Source organism: Nilaparvata lugens, chromosome 7 (genome assembly GCF_014356525.2).
Source record: "Nilaparvata lugens isolate BPH chromosome 7, ASM1435652v1, whole genome shotgun sequence".
NCBI lineage: Eukaryota > Metazoa > Arthropoda > Insecta > Hemiptera > Delphacidae > Nilaparvata > Nilaparvata lugens.
In genome coordinates, this window is record NC_052510.1 from 15,492,386 (window position 1) to 15,516,953 (window position 24,568).

General features: G+C 35.4%; 1 protein-coding gene across 1 annotated transcript in view; it reads right to left on the reverse strand.

Moving 5' to 3' along the window:
• Positions 1-24,061, reverse strand: part of LOC111058456 (homeobox protein extradenticle) — a 241,667-nt gene extending 217,606 nt beyond the window's left edge. Inside the window, exons 1-2 of the mRNA XM_039432150.1 lie at positions 23,596-24,061; positions 14,960-15,033 (exon numbers count right to left, since the gene is read on the reverse strand). Of these exons, the coding sequence (XP_039288084.1) occupies positions 14,960-15,033; positions 23,596-23,795 (274 nt within the window). The 5' untranslated portion in view covers positions 23,796-24,061. The remainder of the gene's footprint in view (positions 1-14,959; positions 15,034-23,595) is intronic.
• Positions 24,062-24,568: the final 507 nt, after the last annotated feature.

Here is a 24,568-nt window from a genome sequence, read left to right on the forward strand (position 1 = left end):
AAATACTAATACATATAATAAATAATAAATACCTAATACCCCATACTCCTTTTTAAATTCCTAAACTCCCAGTTTCATGAAATTTTTTTCCTTAGTTTATTTTTAAAGTTAGCATTCATTCTATTTATTCATTCAAGTTAGCATTCATTCTATTTGTGTATTTTATTATTTGTAGGCACCTGCTGTAAAATCTTTTAGGTTTAGCGGGACCAATTTTGTAATGCATTTTACTGAATAAAATGATTGATTGAAAAAAAAATCCACAGCCAACCCTAATACAGGAGGTATTAGAGGTGGCTATGGTAAATCTCTTCAAGTTGTGCCAAACGATAACCGCCTAATTACCATGTCAGCAAACAACCGAATCACACCGCAACCAATAAGCTGCCTAGTAAAATTCAATTCAAACAGTCTGTATTGTTTGAATGGAAATCATTGATGTTATTAATAAGGAATACTGACAGTTCATCCTAAATCCCAAAATGTGAGGTTCATTTAGAACTGGCAGCATTGTTTCAATGGAAAGAATCGATGTTATTTCATAAGGAATGCTGACAATTCCTAGTGAATCCCAAAATGTTAGTCTCATTCCAAACTGTCAGCATTGTTTGAATGAGAAAGCATTGATGCTATTCATGAGGAATACTGTCAGTTTAAAGTGAATCTCAAAGAGTGAAGTTCACTGTAAGCTGGCAGCAATGTTTCAATGGGAAGTATAATGGTTGTTTACACGGAATACTGCCAATTAGAAGTGAATGTCACAGTAGAGGTTCCGTTTCCAAGTGCTAATTGCTTTTGCTTCTTCACATCTGGAAGACGGTGTTGGTGTTGTCTGGTATCTGGTGACACTGATAGCGACCACATTAATACAGTTGTTATAACTGTTATCTGTTTTGTGAAGGTCAGTGTTTGACGGTATGTCAGAAATGCAGACGGACAGGTGGACAGATTGCCGGCAAAATAAATGGAGACAACTTGAAAAAGTTTTATTGTTCCAGTGAGGAAGTGGATCACAGGACAAATGTGCTCTTGTAATTGGAATGCTTGACAATATCTATAACCAAGTTACAATATACGTCTATACTCAACTAATAATCATCATGTATACAAATGAGAATTAGGTACACTTACTAAAAAAATCTGGTGTGGCACACTCACACAACTTTCCTTGCCGTTATGAAAATTGATCACCTGACGCTAGTGTTCCCGCGCATCTCAAGTCTAATATTCAAAGATTTGAGCCATCTGGTGACAGGGCAATAACGCTGGAGACACACGAGGTCTGCTATCTCTTCATAGTGAATCATTTAATAGAATCAACAGTTGCCAACAGTTTGCAATTGAAATAATCACATTTTCTCGAATTTCGAGTTTATTTTAAATTTAAGGTGAAAATGTTACTGGACACTAATTGTAGAGATTTTCATGCTCAATCTTTTCCTCTTGCATTTTTTTGTTTAAATTGTATCTGAAGCCTGATAATTGGGAATCTAAAATCAAACTTTGCATAGATGAGGCGGAGCTCCTGAAATTTTTACAGATATGGGACTTGTGGCAGTTGATATAGCTTATCAATGACTATTTTAGGTATAAATTTGATCAAAATCGTTGGAGCCATTTTCGAGAAAATCGCGAAAAACTCTGTTTTTGACAACATTTTCGCCATTTTAGCCGCCATCTTGAATCTCATTTGATCGAAATTTTTCGTGTCGGATCCTTATAGTGTAAGGACCTTAAGTTCCAAATTTCAAGTCATTCCGTTAATTGGGAGATGAGATATCGTGTACACAGACGCACATACACTCATTCATACACACACAGACCAATACCCAAAACCACTTTTTTGGACTCAGGGGACCTTAAAACGTATAGAAATTTAGAAATTGGGGTACCTTAATCTTTTTCGGAAAGCAATACTTTCCTTACCTATGGTAGGCTAATAGGGCAAGGAAAGTAATACGTGAATTGTTGGCCAACGTGAAAACGTATTTGTATTAAATATGTGATTTGTGCGTATTTCAGTGAAAAATGAATTACAAATATCAGGTACTCTAAGGTACTTTCATTGGATAGCTTCAACTTTTAAGTATACATTCAATTGTAGGAAATCGGTAGACTTTAGGTCTGAGGAGAAGACTGTATGGTATAAGTATAATAATATTATGGTATTACTACAATATGTAGAATCTTATAACTTCATTAAAACACGGTAATTATAGCACTTAATTCCAAAATCCAACTTACAAGTACTTTAAACTTGAGTAATTAATGAGAATACTTTGATCTTGATTGTGATCAAATATCCGGCTGAGCAATAGGTATTTCAAAATACTCGTAATAGATTTCAATGAAATCTGACAAGAAATTCCTTCACTTGAAAATTGATCCATAAATATCACATACTGAACAATCAGTTCATACTAATATATCAGGACAAAATATACTCCAAAAATGACTGTACTTCTCCAGAGATTAAACTCATTTCTTGTTGAAGCAAACTAACGAGATAATAAATCCCAAATAAACATGTTAAAACTATCGAATGCAAATTACATTCGCTTGAAAACTTCAGTCGTTTCAAATCGATTATCAACTACAACTTATTCACCGCTTAAATATTCCAAACTAAACAAGTTTGAGCTGAAAGGCACGTATAAATATGTCTCCATTGCACGATAACTGGCTACAACAATTTACCTGACTGGTCTCATTATAATAAAACAGCGGCACAACTATTCGACACATAAATAAAGTAAGAGAGAAAACAGCCAGAACTGTAACAACAACGATAATAGTCAAATAAAGCAACTAAATTCGAATCTAGAGCCGAGTAATTGAATAATAAAGTTTTATAGAGCAATTTGGGTAGTGGTGGTGTTTTTTATATGGAAGAAGGGCCGACGGGCCACAGACCGCCTCTGAGAGTTGTCCTCTAAAATTATAATCATAATAATAAAAGGTTGGGATGGGAGGAGTAAAGAAGAAGAAGAAAAATTTAAAGGAGAAGAAGAAGAAGAATGATGATGTGACGAAGAAGAAAAATAATGATAAAGTGAAGAAGGAGAAAAAGACGATGCAGGATAAGGAGGAGAAAGAAAGATGTAGGAGAAAGAGAAGACAGAGAAAAACGGGGGAGGAGGGTTCGAAGAAGAAGATCGTGACGAGGACAGAAGACGAGAAGAAGGAGAATAAGACGAAGAAGAATAAAAAAGAAGAAAGAAAACCAGAAGAAGGGAGAGATGAGGAAGAAAGAGAAGCCAAAGCAGTAGAATAAGAAGAAGAAGAAGAAGAATGAAGAGTATAAGAGGAATGAGAAAAGGTAAGATATGAATTAAAAATAGACGATGATGACGACGACGGAAGAGCACAAGGAGTGCAACGAGAAGGTGATTGAAGAGGGAATAATTAGGAAGAAGATGGGAAAGAGAAGAAGGCGAAGAAGACAGAAGAGGAAAAGGAGTCGAAGAGAAGAAAACGGTGAAGGAAAGAAGTCACTAGAGGTAAGAAAAAGTAGTAAAAGAATGAGAAGGAAAATAGAAAAGCAAGGACGAAAAGAAGACATAAAAAACGGAGAGGGGCTCGTGGTGATGGAGGAGGAGGAGGAGGAGGAGGAGGAGATGATGAATAAGTAAGGAAATGGATGATGATTATGATGATGATAAAGTCAGGAGATAAAGAAGATCAGATAGGATAAGACAGGAGATAAGATAAGAGGCAGAAGACTGAGAAACAAAAAATATAAAAGAAGTGAGATGGATAAGGGGAAGAGGAAATGAAATAAAAGGACATATGATGAGTGGTAGGTAGTCTTGCGCTGGCTGATATCAGTAGTATTAGTGGTCTAATAACATAACGATAATATCAAGTTGATGGAATAGTCAGGGCAGGGGCCGGGAGGCCGGAGGTGTAGTTTTACTGCCATAAAATGGTATTCACTGATTTTGTGGCAAATTGATGTCGTCAAAGCGGTTTTAGCTCTTTTCGAATAAAACGTTATTCACTTCATGTCCTTCCACTAACCCCCAACCCCCACCCCACATTTATTTCTTCTTCTTCTTGTTCTTGGGGCTTTACGGCGTTGTAGTAGGGCCGTAAACGGAGGCATAAACTTTACGACCACCGTGTGAACTGGGCGCGAACGCGAAAGTGCGCGTGCGACCGTCGTCAGTCGTAAAACAAGCACGCTTCAATGTGGTCAATGTGTGTACCTTCTCACTCCAACACACAACACCCGCCATCTTCCGTCGCAGCAGACTCTGCTCGAGTTTTTACCACCTCACAAGGCTGGAGGAATGTCCGCGAAAACTGCCTAACAACTCTTCATTTGAACGCTTTTACGCACCCAAATCTGATTCATGCAATGAACCAAGCACTTCAAACACTCTATTCCCACTCAGCCTTATGGCTATTATGTACAGTGATGACTTATCACTAACATTCTTTTTATATTGTATAACATATTAGTATATCAAATTGAAATGGTCTCATAGAGGACCATAAACTAGATGTGATCTGAACTACTCGTTTAATCAATTATGTTTCTAAAGTTGCATATTTCGTATCTTTTTACATTCAAGCTGGATTCCTACATATCAGCATCAGACTCCGTGTGTCCAGTTCAGTGAAAATATTCCTCCCATGTTTTCTAATGGAACAGTTTATAATCAGCCCAGCTGAGCGAGCAGCCAATGATTAGTCAGATAACTCAGGGGAAAGATATTTGCACTGAACCGGCTCGGACAACACTGATACTAATTTGTGGGAATATGAAATAAACTGAAATGGGCTTCAATTGAACTGGAAAGATTTCTCATGAATATCTGGTAAATCTACGTGTATATTATGATAAGTATAACCTCTAAGAGAAATTCTTACAAAAAATATACACTCATATACTGTATCTTTCAATTTTCACAATGAATCCAAGACGATATGATGCACCACGTAATAAAAAATCATGAAAAACTAATTCAAGAGAGAAATTGCTTTGTACAATGAAATAGCAATACCAACAATGTTTACGAGCCTACATATCACACACGTTTACATAAGCTTTAGTTCTGCTTAGATTAGGATCCGAAGATTGGAAATGAAAAGTTGAATTAGAAGTGGATATTAATGCTAAGAAGAAGTAGATGGAGGAGGAGACAAAGAATAGGAGTATGAGGAATGGGAAAAGGAGGAAGAAAACCTGCGAAGATAATATCTGGATGAGGAGAAGAGGAAGACGAAGGAAGACGGCAAAGGAGAGGAAATAGGAGGAGGAAGCAGAGAACTGAGAAGAAAAATGGAGAAATTGGGCAATAAGAAGAGAACGAAGATAAAAGATGACGAAGTATTGAGAAAGGAATAACAGGAAGATGACGACATGAAAAACAAGGAGGATGAAGAAAACGCAGAGATGGAATAACAGAAAGGAGAGGAAGAGGAGGAAAAGGAGAAGGAGAAGAAGCAAGAAGATGACGAGATGGGATAAAAAAGGAAGATGAAGAGAACAGAGAAGTAGGCGTGGAAAAGAGGAGGAGGAGGAGATTGGATGAAAAACAAGGTGAATGAAGAGAACGGAGAAGTAGAAGTGGAAGAAAAGGAGGAGGAAGAGAAGAAGACAAAAACATAGGAAGAAGCGGAAGTAAAAGAAACAGAAGGAGGAAGCAAAGGACTATGAAAAAATTAGATGATGACGATATGGATCAGAAGAAAAAAGAAAGATTTGATGAAGCAAGAGAATGAAATGGAAAAGGTCATGAGGAAACCGCGAAAAGTAAAACGAGAACGAAGCTGTTAAAAGCAAGCATGCGAAGGATGGAACAAAGAGAAATAATGAAGTGGAACTGAGCTTGGCTATGTGGAGGTAGAAGAGAAAGAAAATAAAAGGTTTACTAATATCGAATATCATCAGAAGGACAGAGAGCAGATAGAGAAGTTGGGCTAATAAAATACACGGGGCTCTAAGCACTGACTTGGACTGCATCTTATAATATTCTTATTATCTGAATGCGGCCCAAGTCCGAATGCAGGACTTAGCGGGCTAATGATGATGATGATGATGATGATGATGATGATGGTGCAGATGATGCTATGAATCCAGAATGAGTGAAGACAAACACCAAGTGGCAGACAAAATACCGGCTTTGTCTTGAAGCGGTTCAAGTTCAACTTTAGCTCAGCTTAGCTTAGATCGATCCTTATCGGATTTTCCAGAACCCAACTTGCTCAGTAGACAAGCATGTAATGTTGTTCATGATTATGTATGCATACATGTTTTTACAGGACAATGAAGAAGGTTAAAAAATAAAATGAAAATATCCGTTCTTTGTGCATGGAATTGAAGATTGTAATACTAATAGGAGTAGAATACATATTGAATAGAAAGACTACCATATTATTAATAAAATAGATTTGAATTAATATTACCATTGAATGTTGACCATTTCAAGACAATAATATTATAGCAATATTGAAAACAAAGTTTCAGGTTAAAGGAATAAAATTGAATACGTTGGAGTTATTAAAGACGTGGATATAGGCATACAAAAAGACTATGAATTGATATGACAAAAAGACAAAATAAATTGACATGACACAAAAATTGAAGAAAAAGAGAGTTTTCATAGTGTATCACACTATGTTCTTGGGTTTTTTACAACGAAAATCCAGGTCTAATTCCAAACATATCACATCCAAATTCAAGGTGCCATCAAGCATTCATCATATGAAAAATAATATCTCAATATGAAACACAGAGATAGAAAATTTGAATTTTAGTACAAAATATGCAACCCCATTCATACATCTCATTCCAACAAACTTTACAACAAAAAAATGTACAACCTCAATATTCCGGTCCCTGAAATTTGCAATACATAGAATATTCAACACCTGAAAAACTTCATTATCATTTTTTCAACATTTTTCCCGAGGCGTTGACGTCAACAGTAGTAGTTTTGTCTACTCGCAACCGTGCCCGCCCAATATACATCTACAGAAGAAAGAAATAAAGAAGATAAGATTGGATGCTTAAAAAGAAATAAGAAAAATATTGTTTTTCACTTTTTTCACCTTCGTTTTTTATCATCTCGCTCTTTTCATTTATTCTCTGTAAGCGGCGCGATTTGTGTGTGTGTAGTGGTGACGCTGGTGGTAGTCTCACGACGCGGTTAGACCGGTTCTGTGTGCGTGTGTGCGAGTGCGCGCGTTCACAAGAGAATGCAGATGAGATGTTAAGTCCCGCGTCCGCGGGGGACCTCAGGCTCAGCGCAGCGCAGAGCGGAGCGGGAAGGTCGTCCAAGCAAGAAGCTAAAGAACCTCCACTCTCTGGATTGCCAGACCAGACAGGCAGACTGTTCTGGAATTACGACGGTAAAAACCGTGTACCTACCTTATCCAGGCACTCTATATATCTATAACATACTGCTGCCACGTTACTATACATATCTACAATATCTATACCATATTGCCATAGTATAAGTATATAATAGTGGTTGAAACGACCGGTTGGTTGGACTCAATAGACCGGCATCTCTGCTAATCCGACACCCGCACTCACATTATATTCAAATTCAGCTACTAACGAATTGGCTGCAACGTTTGAAGTGATTCCAGTAAGAAGTGCTGTATTTGAATACAGTAAATTGAAGTGAAGTGGAATAAAGTGGAGAAATAACGAATTGGTTGGTGAAGTGAATGGTAAAGTATTTTAATAAATCAATGTGTGGAGGAAAATAAAGTCCAGTAAGAATAAATTAATTAGTGAAATGAATTATACCTATCGTCAAACTAGTGGCAACGGTGAAATAGAATATTAATAAAAAAAGAACTACTATATCAAACTATCAATTATAATCATCAATCGAGTTTTACTATAAGATGTGAAATCAATGTTAGATTGACATAAAAAGGTAAATAATTGGAAAAATGGTTGATATTAATGACAACACCTTCTTATCAATCCATCATTATTTCTACACTAATTCAACAATCTCAATAAGTAACCAACCCACCGAAAATTGATCATTCATTTGAAGGTTGGAATTAATAAAATTTAGATGGGAATCCAACATACTACTTGAACACTTGAAAAGTGGAGTTTGAAAATGTTTCAACATGAAGAAAATTTCAAGAGCTGTATATTCAGGCCCTATAAACCAAGAAAGACAATGAAAATCGATACATAAATCATTCCACAGATAATACTCGTTTACAACCGCATGAGAATCCTAACGCGTAAGAATATCATAAATTTGTCAAAAGCTAAAATGATGTTACTGTACGTAAAGCAAGAACGTGAAACTTGATCTATATTACAGTATTCTACAAGTATACAATGGGACATAACTAGTAAACTTCCCCACAAGAATAGAAAGATACAAAATTATAGTTTCATTCACGTCACAATCTGCTACCTGCTTTCAAAACAACCACTCCAGCATTAGTCATACATTCATTTCCACAGTGGCTCACCAACTCCAATTGAGTTGCCAGTTTTTACCCTGAGGCCACACCACACCACACAATCCATCATGCCTTTGATGTGCGATATGTTCTACAATAATATGAAATGTGGAGAGCCCCAGTCAGCTCACGCCACAGTTTTCATTTCACTTTCAAAATTCGATTCATCCTTCACCCCTCTCGAAAATTTTCTTGCCAGTCTACCCTAAATTAATTTATACACACACACTCACACACAAACAAACAGGGGTCGCTTGTTTAATAATTCGGTAGGGTGGAGGGGTGAGGTGGTTTTCGAGGGTTGTTGGCACTGCCTTCTTGATCGCAGACGTGAACGTGTGCGTGATACGGTTGTGACGTTTCATGTCGGTAACTCGTGAAGTTTACAACTACCGCTCTAGCTCCGTACTGTCACTAGCTGACTCTACTTAAGACCACCATACACCTTCCACTCTATGGCCAAGGTCCGACGACCTAGGTTATAAGTCACCTCACAGCTCAACCCTCCAACGTACCTTAAGGTCCGGTTTGGGATCAGCGCCCGCCTTAAGGTATGTTCGTGATATAACCAACAATACTGATAACGAACTTGTATTACCTTATAAGTAACTGAGCTGGCCCCCAACACAAGACTTGAGGGGGCCTAAGAACTTCGCAATTGTAGGTGGAAACCCTGGGCTTGAGCTACAATTCTGTAGACTTCTCAAATAATGTTGTACATCTTTCCTCTAGACTAAAAACTACTTTACTACACCAAGAACAATCCCACTACCAAGAATTTTTGATCAAATTAGTTGCTTTCCTTCGTTAATTCATTTCTTTCTCTCTTCCCTTTCACCCAATTCTTCTCCTACCTTCTCTTTTTTCTTCTCTTCCCCCTTTCATTATACTTCCTCCCCCGTTTCTCTCTCCATCACACCCTCTTTCCTCCTCACCTTTTTTCTTGCGTTCTCTTTCGGGCATGTAATTATTATTCGTTTTCGGCTCCTTATCGCAGTGTCCACGCGCACCCCTCATTTGTCATTCTTGTTAAGTTTTCTGTTGCTTACAAAATTCAGTCGCATTTCACTCTCTGAATCACAACGTAATCTCATTTTCTTGGCTGTCCACTATTTTATCCTGGCTAATTATGAAAACAATACCGTGCCTTTCTTACATGTTATTTATTGTGTTGTGGCACAGGAGATTCGTGTACGTTTCAATGCAAGCCCGAATACTGTGATATTCTAATTCCCGAATTTAGGGTTGGGGAATGACTTATTCAATTCGTATAAGACTTTGAAGCACTTCAGGTTTTGCCACTAATTTTCTAATACTAGATGTCATATTGCCTACTGTCAAAACACGTTCCAAACATTTCCATCCCCCAACGTTACTGTAAAAAATCTCTAAATGACCTCAGACCTCTTCACTCTACTCCTAAAGATATTCTGAAAATCATTAATAAACGATAAACTACTATATAATCTTGTAGGAGTAGTTTTAAAAATGATACATGGGCAACTTATAACATGAACTTACTTGAAAATTGGTAGAAATATAAAGAAGTATTATTATATCTATTATCAGTGCTTGAACCTGCGTATAATTATGTTCCTAAAATCCTTTACATATTGTCTGTGTATTCATCAACTTGCAACAATGAAGATTCATTCATTTGATTTCAGGAGTAGAGAACTAAAATTTAATCGACAACTTATTATAAAGAAAACATCTTTTGGGACTCAAGAATGCATCTGAATGAAGAAGTATTATTTCCTTTCCGCTTTCATGAATTTATTTTCGATCTGTGAAACCTTCAATTGTGAACCCAACCCAGCCATATGCACAGTATGTAAGCGACCTACCCATCACAGGTGTGATACCTAAATTGAATAAATTAATCGTACTTTGATAAAATCTACTATGTAGTTTAATCTCTAAAATTAGATCCACCCGGATTAAAAACAGTACCAGCCAACAAAAGTAGCTGCCGTTCGTCTCTAATGTGGAGAGGCACAAACGATACAAAACAATATCTCGAGAGTTGAGAGAAAAAAGGGGAAACTAAGGTACAAGAAACAGCAAATAAATATGATATTTTAGTGGCAGAGACCTGAAAATCCTCCACAACAGAACCGAGTCCCAGCATCCCGATGCTGTCTTCCACACAGACGGAGACTCACAACTTTCAACAGAACACACACATACACAGATAGAATCCTCTCCTTTTTCAAATTTCTCCTCATCTCTCTCACTCTTACTCCCTTCTGGTACACTATTCTCTCTCTTTTCCCAACTCACTCATCTACAAAAAGATCCCAAAAAGAAAAAACTTTTTTTTTGTAGAAGAAGACCCGAATATTTTCTCTCTCTCCGAACGCGCTGTTCCCATAAAGAGCAAGTGTTTATGTGCTAGAGCTCCACACACTAACACACAGCTAGCCACAAACTCACGCACGCACGCAAGCTCCCATCCAGCGCGTCTCATGATCATGCGGTACGCCGTAAACAAAATGTAGCAACGGCAACGTAGAAGGACACCAGCACACGAAAAAGGCCCCTGAAAAATCTAAAAAGGGGTCCCCCATCCGAGACCCCAGACCCTTGTAGCAAAGAGAGTTGGTTCACTTTGCTCCCCCCCTCTACGGTTCCCTAATCATCAGTACACACAAACAACCCCAAACTACTCCCTTCTTACATTTTCCCCATCCATATTCGCCACTCACTTTTCTGACCGTCTCTCCAATATTGATCCTATTTTTGCTGTGCAGCTACTAATTGAGCCATTGTCACCACTACAGGGATGAAGCACTCACACGCGCACAAACATGTGCATACTTTCATTTTAATGAAAATCAAGCACCGCCCTTCATACTATGCACAAGGCACAATTGATTGACGGCGAAGAAATCGACATGAATTAGGATTCAAAAAGCTAATCAGTAGAGAAAAGAGTAGGTCTTTAGTTGTAGTTGATTAGTAAGAACTCATTCATGATTATAAATATTTATTATTCCATTAAACTTTTAGCTGAATGATGTCGATATTGTTTCTAAAGTCAATCCATCATCCAAAGTCGTTAATTCCGGAGTAAGAGTGTAATAAAGCTTATTGTGAACATAAAAATATTAATGAGAAATAGGCAATAGAAGACTGAAGGAACAAAACAATAAATTGGAAATGACTCCTATCAATAATTTTATCATTGATGATTAGTGAGGGGACTCATTCATTTAAACAATTTGCCTGGAGTTGGTACACCTCATAATTTAATTATTTTGTTTGTAACATAAATTGTATGTTATATGATTTATAATTTGAAAAAAGAGCTTGAAATTTCAGTGATGTAATGGGGCCAAGTTTTTTCTCATGATTGAACCATCTTCAACACAAATTGGTCATAGAATGATCAACCAAGATCCAATACAATCCTTATGAATAAACCACAGTTTCGTTGAATTTAATTAGAATTTTAATAAACATGAGGATTCTAACAAGAGCATAGTTGAAAATACAGTACGGTATACTCAAATTTATAGCTAACAAAATTGTCCAATAGACCAATACAATAACAATCTCAATCTTGAACTTCACAAATTAGAAAATTGAAGTGAATTCTGAAATTCTCAGTTAAACTATCAAATAGAACGTTGATATTAATGTTTTCCAACTGAACTCATTCCACTACTCTATCAAGTTCTCCCTCAAGAAAGTTTAAAAATGCATGTTAATGAAGTACAAGTTTATTAAAAGTTCAAGGATATTGAGTAAAAAGTTTACAACCTCCCTCCAACTCTCACAACAAAAACAACCTTTCTAGTAAATCATAAAATATACAACGGTTCAAACCACAACATAAAACATTACACCAAGTTTAGTAAGAGTGCAACTCAACAACTATCCTCCATCATAAATACAACTCAAGCACAAGTTACTAGTTAGCACTGCACAACATGCAATAACTAACACACAGCTGCCGACAACACAGTTGTTCAAAACAAGCTCACAACCACCGGCTACTCTAATATTTCACTATCACAACAGACAACAACACTAGTTACAATGTCCACTGGGTACTCCAACATTTCACCATCATAATATCACTAAAATATCAGCATAGACTTCAGCAACGAGAATAGATGAGAAATACATAGAGTAGCCAAAGTGTCACTAGTACTTGGTTACATCTCTCAACGACACTTTAGTCAATTACGTGTCTATGACCACTAACATAACGGTGCCTTCCTATACATATAGATGTTAGTGTCATATGTGAAATAGGCCTACATGTCTGGACCACTAGAGTTCTAACCCCAGCAAGTGTGACACTTTTAACCTCCCCACAACTCGGTTCTAACCATTAATAATAGTGGCTGCTGCAGCAACAACGACTGCTCAACAACATTAATAACTAACTGGTCGACGAACCGCTGACTGCTGACTGCTTCATGGTCTAGCATCTAGCAATGACACCTTCAAAGCCTGTCGCTGAAATGTGTGTGCAGAACAAAATTTACAGGTGAACCGACTCTGTACTGCGACACAGCTTGAGGGCGTGTGTACAATTGTTGACAGATGCCTTTGGGTAAAGCACTTTGTTTCAAACTAACCTCTAAATTGGTTGGAACAAATTGGTACTGAATACCGAGCAGTGAGGAATTTCAAAATTTCACAAAATTTTCATTCATTGAAGCTACAATAAATAAAAGCTCTTGTTGACGACGAAAACCTCATGACAAATGACTCATGTTGAACAAAGCTTCTTCACATTACAGAGAAATCTTAAATTAATTGAAGTGGAAGTGAAGACACGGAAAGCTATCAGCTTATAACTGAATTCCCTATATCATGAAAAACCACCCACTAATTTCCAAACCTTACCAATTGAAAGAGATTTTTCTCGAAAACCAGCCGACTAATGTCAATAGTACTGTCGTTGAGCATTTGTTACTAACATCTTGAAATACTACGTTTATTCGTTTACTCTAAAAAATGAATCGCTGCAACGTTTTATCCGGTGAAATTCGTTCAGTTGAAAAGTCGGAGATGGATGAAAACTCGATTAAAACCTGAGCTAAATCTCATTAACTTGATGCAAATTTTCCCAACTAGGGAAAAATGTGAAAAAATCTACAATAGGTCGAATAACACAGAAAAGGTGAGCACGATTTTAATAATGAAAAATATCCCAAATAACAAGAACAAGAGTATAAGAAAACTTCACAAGCGTGTGAGTCTCAACAAAAAGTAATGTACCGAACTTCAAATGATTTCTTTACAATCAAAAATCTTGTTCGTTAGCGCAATAATTTTGTACTGTAAAATGTGAATCAATGAATTAAAAATGAACAATAAACCAAGAATCTTGTACAAAATAAATCCTCAATTCATTGGTTTACATTTTACATTACAAAAATATTGAGCTCACAAATCACACCAACAGAATCTCTACATAAAACTTCAATTCTGCTCACAATAAATATGCCACTAAAATATATAGAACACAACACACGGTCCTCTTTATAGCTACACAAAAGTAGCTGAACACAGATCACCTGAAGAGCGCGCGTCAGTGTGTTATCAATCAGTTGCCTCAACACACGTGATGTGACGTGACGTGTGTCGTACAACACGACAGCCAGCCATATCGGTCGCGAAAGATTGCATCCGGCGGGAGAGTATCAATCAGAATACACCCCCTCCCCTCAAAATATCATCATGTATCTCGCACATCGTGTTTTGGCTATAGCTTTGTTGCGGTATGAAACCTATCAATAGGCGGCAGGCCGCGAAAATGGCATACCCGAGATAAGCAATCTAGTCACTCTTTTTCCCTTCCTCTCTCTTTTGCAATACTTCTATCATCATCACACTTTTCCGCGAATATTTGTTGTCGGTCGTTTTCCGATCGCCCATTTCCTCCCACGTAAATTACGCGTCCACATTTTTGGCGCGTTTGTCTACCACGCCAACAATAATTCATTTTTCTCTGTTTCCACACATTTTGCATGCTTTGTTTACTATCAAAAGAGTAAGGTATGCGGTGTTTTCAATCAATGTAGTCCATTCATCCTGAATAGGATGATTTATCACTTTACAAAATCTAGATCTAGATTGACATTATTTTTCTAGCTCAATTTGTGAGGGCCGAAGCAAATCATTCATGTTTCGAGAGGTTTTCTTCACTTTGTAGGTACATTACTTCCTTCTAAATAATAGGAATCTACCGGTAAGGGTCGGCCCTAGACACATAAAGAGCGATCTGCGATATGCAATCAGAGCGATCATAGGAGGATACAGATTTAGATATCTGAAATATTGATCCTAAGTCCACTGTGATCGAAGATAGCTCAGTGTGTCCAGGCCCTAAGTAATAAACTACTACGTATGGTGGTGAGAGATGAACATCATCTTAGATTAATTTATAACAAACCGTGACTACGAGTATTTAACATTGATTTCCAAAACTTTAATTCAAATATTTTATTAAAATTGTTAAATGTTTTGGCTGGATTGCTCTGCTCACCTGTTTTCTCCTTGATTTCGCACAGAACGCTGAACAGTGATGGTTTCATTCGATGACAGTTGAGCGTGTGTTTCCTGAAATATGAGAGGTGATAATTAGTCGATATTATCAATTGTTACCGTTCTGAAAAATTGAGGATAAACAATATTCACATGCATCACCAACTCAAGAAATCAAAAAAATATTACAAGACTTTTTAAACTTATACTGAAACAAACGTATCATCAATTATGTTCATGTAATATTTTTCAATAAATAAATGAATATAAAGTCGAAAATTGAATCGGAGGGGGGGGGGAAATTGACATGATATTGATTGATTGATTGACCACTATATTAACATAAGTATGGTGATATCAAGACATGTCAAGTTACAATCAACATACAGTACATGAAAAATAAAATCTTTAAAGATGAAGAAAAGATATAACTCAATATTTTGTCTTTGGGAAACTTATAAACGTTCAAGCGCTTTATTATAGTGCCAGTTGCACAACAGCGGTTAAATTTTAACCGTGATTAATTCCACGAGAACCATTCAGAGAAGCCGTCTTTTCAAAAACGCCTTCTCTAATTGGTTCTCGTGAAATTAATCAAGGTTAAAATTTAACCGGCTGTTGTGCAACTGGCACTATAATAAAGCGCTTGAACGTTTATAAGTTTCCCAAAGACAAAATATTGAGTTTTATCTTTTCTTCATCTTTAAAGATTTTATTTTATAGAGTATATGGCAGTTGCCTTGTGTTGATGAATTCAATATAAATTTGTTATACATTACTTCAATAGACTATTGACCAATAAAATTAAATAACATTATCTCACAATTCTACATGCATATTCATTATACTTGAACATTGTCTTCTAACATAGTTTCTGCAACTTTGATAATTTATATTTTCTCAGACCAGAATCGAGTCGTAATTAAAAAATATTAAACCCAATTACGCAAAATTTCATTGTTAATGGTTTTTCAAAAATCTGGAATCTACATTATATTATTCCTGTTGCGAAATTTCCAAGTTTAAGAACACTTCACCCTATCACTCTATGCTATCTGGCTGATCGTTGCTCTCCGATTGCAACGAGCACAAATAATTGGACAGACTTCAATTAAACCGGGCAACAGGAAACAAATCATTAGCCTAAACACAGAGCGCAGAATCAATTTCAATCATGATAATGGCCGTGTGTTTCTTGCTAACTGCCAGCACTGTTTCAATAGAAAGCATTGCTGTTATTAATAAGGAAAACTGACGGTATGAAGTGGATCTCAGTATAGCATTTCAGCGTGACCACGCAAATATTTATTAGCAGTCAAATTGGACCTGCAGACCCATCTTCACTTATCACCTTCTTCATTGCAATCGGTCCATCACAACCACTTACTTCCTTCGTCCTTGGAGGTGCCAATTGGGAAAAAATGCTTGTTAGCAAGATAATATTACAATTTTTCATTCTAATTAGAACAGGAGCATACCAGAAAACCTAACAATATTGAAAAAATAATAATTTGAAGTCAATGTGAACCTTTTCCACCAAAGATACCTATTACGATGAACACTAAAATATCTTTATAAGTTAAATAAAAATTGATATTTGAAAAACCCCCTTGAAAGTTCTAATAAACTACAATAATTCCTCAAAAAATTCAATTCAACACCCTTCAATCACATTTACAAAGTTATATATTTCTTAAAAATGTTACGATTCAATTTCTGGATTCCCTGACAACTAGGAAGGTTCATTCATCAGCGATGACAGGAACTGATAGCTACTGAGCTCTTAAATGATAAAAAATTGATTTCAGAAGAAAACTCTGCCACAATATATAAAAATGGAACATTTAAATAGTTTTACCATAGAGAAACAATAGCATATTATGCTATATATTATATTGTTGAAAGTTATGTCATTTCAACATAATGTGAAGGGAATTTTATAAATCTAACTAAACATTTTAAATTTTATAATTAGTTTTTAAAATGTCTCAATAGGCCTACATCCATTCCTGAATGATTTTTTAAAGAAATTTTATGCTTTTAAAAAGTATATTCTCTGTTTAAGTAATAGGATACCTAAGTAAAATCATAGAAAAACAATAGCGTAACAATAGCCGGCGACAGATCTTTTTCCATCCATACTTAGTAGTAGATATCCCATGGTATAGGGCGTTCATGTCGCAATTCTTACTGTTATCCCAAGCCGATAGTTCATGTAATTCCTTCACGTGAAGCTGTGTGACACTGGTAGTTTCTCATATTGTGCCGTTCATACACTCTCATCCCAACAAAACAGTAAAATTCGACAATAATCAACAGTAATCGGCTTGAGATAACAGTAAAAGTTGCGACATAAACGCCCTATACCATGGGATATCTACTACTAAGTATGAATGGAAGAAGATCTGTCGCCGGCTATTGTTTCTCTATGGTTTTACTTAGGTATCCTATTACTCAAACAGAGAATATACTTTTTAAAAGCATAAAATTTCTTTAGAAAATCATTCATGGATGGATGTATTGAGACATTTAAAAAACTAATTATAAAATCTAAAATGTTAAGTTAGATTTATAAAATGTCCTTCACATTATGTTGAAATAACATAACTTTCAACTGAGTTCATTACTCAAACTCAAAGAGAAGCTATTTTCAAATGAGTATTTGAGAAGCCTGCTCTACGATCTCATCAAACAATAAGCACACACTTCTGTTCAACTGTATTTCATTCAAACAGAGACAATGCCAAAAATCCATTCAATTTCAAATAATACAAGACAAGCAAATAACCGAGAGACTTCCCTCCAATGGGCACACAGCAATCATAATATCAATGAGTGTGCACAGTCACACACACACACACACACACACACACACACACATTGCAATGAAAAAGAACATTTCTATGAGAAACAAATACATTAATGTAACAATAGAAGGTAAAATATTATTCATGTAATCTTTTTATGAAAGATGTTAAGATGATGAGCGTTCTTAAAACGATACACAGTAATAGAAATTTGAATTTGAGAATAAACAGGCTTTATTTATTAATAAAATTTCATTTTTTCCAATAACATTTAAGGATTTGATGTATTGGGTAGAGCAGGCACCAGACTTCTTGTTGGGAGGAACAAAATAATGTAAAACGCTCTTCATTAGTAATAAATTAATGAAGAAAAACTTAATAAAAATGCAATTTGAAGAATAAAAAAATCCTTCAACTGTACTGTGTATAAGATCATCATAATCGAAGTAAATGATTACACGGAACCATGACAAAATGGGTCTATATAAAAATGTTTATTTTTTTAATTTTCCTTAATTTTGGAAATTGATCGTCATGATATCGAACTGATCATTTCTCTCATCTTGTATGATTTGTGCCTGTAAAAAAGAATTCCTTTAAATGTAGAATAAAGTATAGTATATTGAAATTTTTATAAAATACTGACGTGTTTGGTTCAGATTGCGGTTGATAAAAATAATGTATGTAAAAGTAATACAAAGCGCTCTATATTAGTGATTAATTAATGAAGAAAAACTTAATGCAAATGCAATTTGAAGAATAACAAAATCCTTCAACTGTACTTTGTATAAGATCCTCATAATCGAAGTAAATGATTACACGGAACCATGACAAAATGGGTCTTTATGAAAATGTTTATTTTTTAATTTTCCTTAATTATTTTGGAAATTGATCGTCATGATATCGAACTGATCATAACGGTACATTTCTCTCAATCTTGTATGATTTGTGCCTGTAAAAAAGAATTCCTTTAAATGTAGAATAAAGTATAGTACAGTATATTAAATTTTTTATAAAATACTGACGTGTTTGGTTCAGATTGCGGTTAATAAAAATAACGGGCCGTTTCTAGTTAAAAAATTGAGTTAATTTTTACCTGACAGCTTCAAGGATTTACTATAAATTACAGAAGTTTCAGAGTTACCTATCAAAAGATCCATTTATGATGTATGCGGTATCTTGGTACAGTATGGTCCAGTGAAGGACTTTACTTGATAACCAATCATTTCATAGCTCATAGGGGGTAAAGAGTTACAGAATCATTCAAGTCCTATTTTATCCAACATTTTCAATTCTATGTAAAAATCTATGAATGAATTATTTAAGTAAGATTATCGCTCAGATAGCCATACAAAAATATTTTCTATTGAAAAAGACCAATTGATTTGAACAAATTCGACTACAACTCGAAAAGTCAACGTGTATATCCAATTTCCGTCACTACACCATTTACAATCCCCAGGGTTTCACCTCTGCACGGCTAACAAGGCATGCACGTTAATTTGGTTGCAGGTTTCTTTCCAAGCCTTAAATTACGAGTTGCGAGCTAACCGCATGGCACAGCCTGCCTGCCTATAATCTCAAAAGCGTTTCCTAGTTTGCGGGACCAGACCGGCTATTCATCCTGGTGTAATAATATAATCGTCACGGTCCCGACTTGGCCTATCTCTTGCCTTCACGAGCCGACTTGTGTAAGGAACGGATTTAATAAATGTTTTATGTTGGTAAGCCTTTGAAGCAAACAGCCAGCAACACGAAACTGAATTCTTTGCGTTACCCCCTGCAACCCTCTCAATCCTACAATCACAAACGTGTTGCGTGTCTGAAGGTCGTAATTGAAACTTGTGTTCTTCCAAAAATTCTCTTTCAAGAATTGCAGCACGACTTGTTGAGGTACGGTCTTGCTTTCTGTTGTTTTAGCATAATAATTCTGGCCGAGAATATCTTGGTCCACTTTGTTTTGAAGGCTTATTATAGCTTATAGGGGGCCCCGAATCAGTCGGAGGTGCATCTGACTGAAGGGAGGTATATCGTCCTATAGTGAGGTACACGTTATAATGGCAGTGGTGGAAAATAGGAGAACATCGTTGCTGATTCTCTACCTTGCCACTGCCATCTATAGAGGATAGCTGATATCGGTATATCTGATAGCCTATAATATTAACTACCTATTATTTTATTCTTGTTTCAATTATATTTTATTCGTCAAGAGAATATATTTTCAATGATTTAATAATATTTTTATTTCAATATTATTATTGAGTTCAAATATTTTGGTAATTAATTATATTTCTAAAAACCGATCTGTTAAGCCGTATCCAAACTGAACAAATGTTCGACAAACATGTTTGGGCAAATTATAATATGTCTGATAAACAATGTACATGGCCAGTGTGGACGCTTCACCAAACAAAATGATTCTAAGTGGCGAGAACAACCTTTATGTTTTTCAGCTGTCAACACTGAAAATGTTTGAAAAAACATTAATTTCTTGTTTGACAAACAATGATTGTCCAAACTTTTTACAATGTTTGTCCCTGAGCTCCTCAACAATGTTTGCCGAAAATGTATGTCGAACATTTGTTCAATATGGACACGGCTTTATATTGGAAAACATAGTTTTTAAAACCGATCTGGCAACGTTGCGGAGCTAGAAAAGGATAGTAGTATCTGCTTTTTCGAATGATAGACGAGGATAGGAATCCAATGTTAATCAAATAATGCCATTATAATGTGGAACTCACTATAGTGATGTAGGTGACGATTTGAAATGAAATGAAGAAGTACCTTCTTGATGGTATTCAAGCTTGAATTTGACCAGTCTCCGAAGTCAAACAATAAAATCAAAATTGAAAATGTAAATTAAAAAAAATGTAATTTTATTTAGAATATTGCCATTTTTAAGAAGTGTGATTTAATTTTGTTTTCTTGTAAACAGAATACAATATCGGAATCTAATGTTATTCAACAATTCAATATTTTTATTATGCGTTTTCCTAAGACACCCTCCGCACCCACAATACTAGATACCCACACGACTAGTCTCATCAAGATTTTGATATTGTACACCCCTTGGAGGGTTACAATATTGAGTGTGGATTGAAATACGTTATTGTAGTAATATTACACTGTATTTCGATTTCGCAGTCTATAAAAATAGTTATTTTTCAAAATCTATGCTGATAAGGATATGAATTACAGTTAAGAATTTCACCAATTTTTAAAGATATTGTAATATTCCTTAATACGATAGAATAAGTAAAGCAATTGTCGATTGTGTAGGTCTGTAATAGCATAGAGAAAAAAATACTTTATGAGTAACATTCAAGTAAAGATGCAAGTATTATTTATTTAATCCCTTGTAATAGCCTCAAAAATTTGTAATAATTTAATTGTTTAAGAGACTTGATGGTACAAAAGCTACATTAGGGATTGAATGAATATAGAAATTGTCAGAATATGCTGTACGTTCGATATAGTCTTATCAATGACTTTACTATTTATTATGACTTTACTGGATATTTATTATGAATTTGGGCTCCAGGGACAAACAATAGAGGAGAGATAAGCATAAGTATATACTAGATTATCTTTTCTCTATGGTCAAACTAGATGAGATGATCCTGGTATTAATATTTAATTATTGCTACTTCTGGGAAAACTGAAAAAAGCCAATGCAAATTCCAAAACTTAATAGTTATTAGTTTCAATTGTTTACCTATTCATGAAAAATTAAATTGAACAATCATCCTAATCATTAATTTTATATTAAATTTAGGCGATACGGTAGGCTATAAATGATGGCGCAGTTGACGCCTTAGCATTTAGAAATATATTAACCAAATTGTGAAATCTATGATTCATGAAATGATACAAATACTTGAGCCTATTATTGCATCGGTACCTGATATTATAACTTCAAGCATACTCATACTCTGTGTTTCAGAAACAAATAGCCTATCAAAATTAGAAATAGATGAATGAATATCATAAACATAAAAATTGTACAGTGTCTTTTTACAACTAGGTCTACAGTATCTTCTTTGTATATTATTCAAATACATTTCAAGAGTACCCATTTTTGAAAGCAATGTAGCTTACTGGAATATTTGAATTTTCCAAGTGAATAATTAGATTATTTCTGAAACAGAAATTTATAATCTCCTTCAATTTAATGTAACAAAATACTTGAGCAAATAATTATATAATAAAGTATTTTACTCTTCAGAATGCATTGCATATTCCATATTTAGTCATCGTAAATTAAAAGAAGCACTTGTCACATAAGTAGGCTATTCATGACTGAGATTGTTCATCAATAGATTTGATATTTTTTCAATGCCTCTCAAAAAATAACAATATAATAATCATAATTACACAGGCAAACTAATCAAAATAATAATATTTGTAACAAATGAAATGAGAATTTATAAATGAGGAAGTTAAACTTTATGTTTAAAAAATACTGATCAAAACGTGTTGGAGATAGCCTTGGTAGTAATTCGGCTCAAGTGGGAATGAAATTTATAAAAATAAAAATTGATTTACAAATGAGGTACAGTTTATAAGATTTAGTGGAAGAGGTCATCAAATCTATTAATGATTGATTGATGAGAAACATCAAATTTAAAACCCTAGAAGAATCAAAGCCTTATCTACTACATACAAATTGATAAAAGATCTGACATGAAGTAATGAATTGTTTTACTATAAAAACTAGATAAGATAAAATGTTTTGGACATTACTAAAAAACTTGTTCCGGTTTCATTTAACAAAAAAACTACACCATTCTGTCATCTAGAAAACAAATGTATGGTCAACATTAATATTGATATTGGAAAATAAATTTCTATGAAAACAATACGACGGATACAAAACTGTAGGTTACTGCGAAATGAATTTTTTGTAAAATTGTCAAGAAAAAACTATGTAAAATTAGCTAAATGATTACAAATCAAGGCTTTCACTTCCGTTCTTAAAATTAAATGCTGAATTACAATCTAGTAGAATCAAAGTAGAATTTAAATATATGGAAAAAATATTTGAAAATTACAGGAAATAATTTTCTTTTTTTAAACGAAATTTATAAAGGCTATGCCATAGAAAGCTATGGCAGCGTTTATTTTTCTTATAAGTTAACTTGCCGGCATATTAGATATTAGTGTAATTTTTTCAATTTAATTAAAAAAAAATTGAAGCAACTTATTTAGTTTTTGATTAGAAAATCTAATACGGTACAGCATCTATAACCACGCTGAAAGCCTGTATTTTGATAACTTGTGGGTTTTTTTATCTGATAAGATAATTTTATTAGCCCAAGAATACTACGGTACTAAATCATTGATTCAAACACCTGAATGTTTAAGATTCCTCAGAGAAAAATATCGCTTTACTATTTTCTTTGTAAATCGAATAGAAATCAAGGAAATGATGGTGAAACCCTAGTGAGCGCGATTGGCCCGCCGCAACACACAATCATGGTAGCCTAACCTATACGGATCAACTTTCATCTCAATCAATCAACTAAAAGATATTGTTTTTAATTTGAAGCATCCAAAAATTACTGATTAACAAAAAAGAAACATTAATTTCACGGTATTATTGGTTGCAGTTTGAAGTTTTGATGAACCGAAGAGGTTAGGTTACAAACATAGATGAGAGTTTCTGGTTGTACAAAGCTACTTGGATCACATATAGCCGTAATTGCGTAATGTTTTGGGGCCTTTGAATTGGGTTATCTGATTAAAATAAAATTTTTGTAGAAAAAAAAGATGTTCTAGAATGTAAACACAACACATGTGGCGTTCAAACAAAGAAAGCACATCTCACCTGGCTTGAGCTTCGTCCAAAGATTGGTCGGTGATGTTCATAATTTGTTGCAATATCTCGCCAATATCCTGCTTCCTGGTCTCTTGGTCCGGGGTAGCCGGGGCCCCGTGATTCGGATCCACAGGTTGCATTCCGTAAGGAGGTTGAGGCATCATTCCTACTTGACCACTTGGATGCATCATGCGATTCTGCTCGTCCATACTATTTTAAACCCGCACTAAAACACAAACATCAACAAAACCTTGTAATCCGACTAAAAGGTAACCTAACCTACAATCCGACTGGCAGGGCTAGCTGGTTCCGACACAAAGGATCGCGACTGGAGTAACCTAACTTGCACAAACAATACATTGGCGGTTAACGTAGCCGATCGACGACACTCTTTCAAAAACTGTCACCGCACTCCTGTCGACGTTTAGCTCATTACGCGACACGCGGATCGGACGATAGCAGCATGTGCTCTATCGCAAAGTTTAGTGCACTAATAAATAAACTGAGAGCTCGTCAGACAGGGGCAAGGCTCGGGGTGGTGGGATGCTCCTCCGTAATGCCACTCAAAGTCCTTACGCCATAAAACCTTGGGCCCAAGTGCCATTTAGCCGAGCAACACTTCAAAATCCGACCAATCGCAGCTCGAGCTTGCGCGTCAGTTCCTTGTTCAAGCGCTAGTAATCATAGGAGGCGCCACCTTCTTGCTACTAATTCTGCCGGCTCCAATCGCTATTTTCCCGATAAAAACACAACAACATGCTTGAAAAGCTTGACAAACTCCTTCAAAATCTTGTTTTTATAATCAAAAATATATATCCTATTATTAAAACCTTTCAGACATCTACTAAAATTCAATTTAAACTTTGAATTCTTCAGACGGCCCACCGAACTCGACTGTCAATCACTCAGCTTGGCTCCGCCTCCATGAGAAGCTACAAGTCCAAGAAAATTGGAAATTCCTCGCTTTCCAGTCTTTCAAATA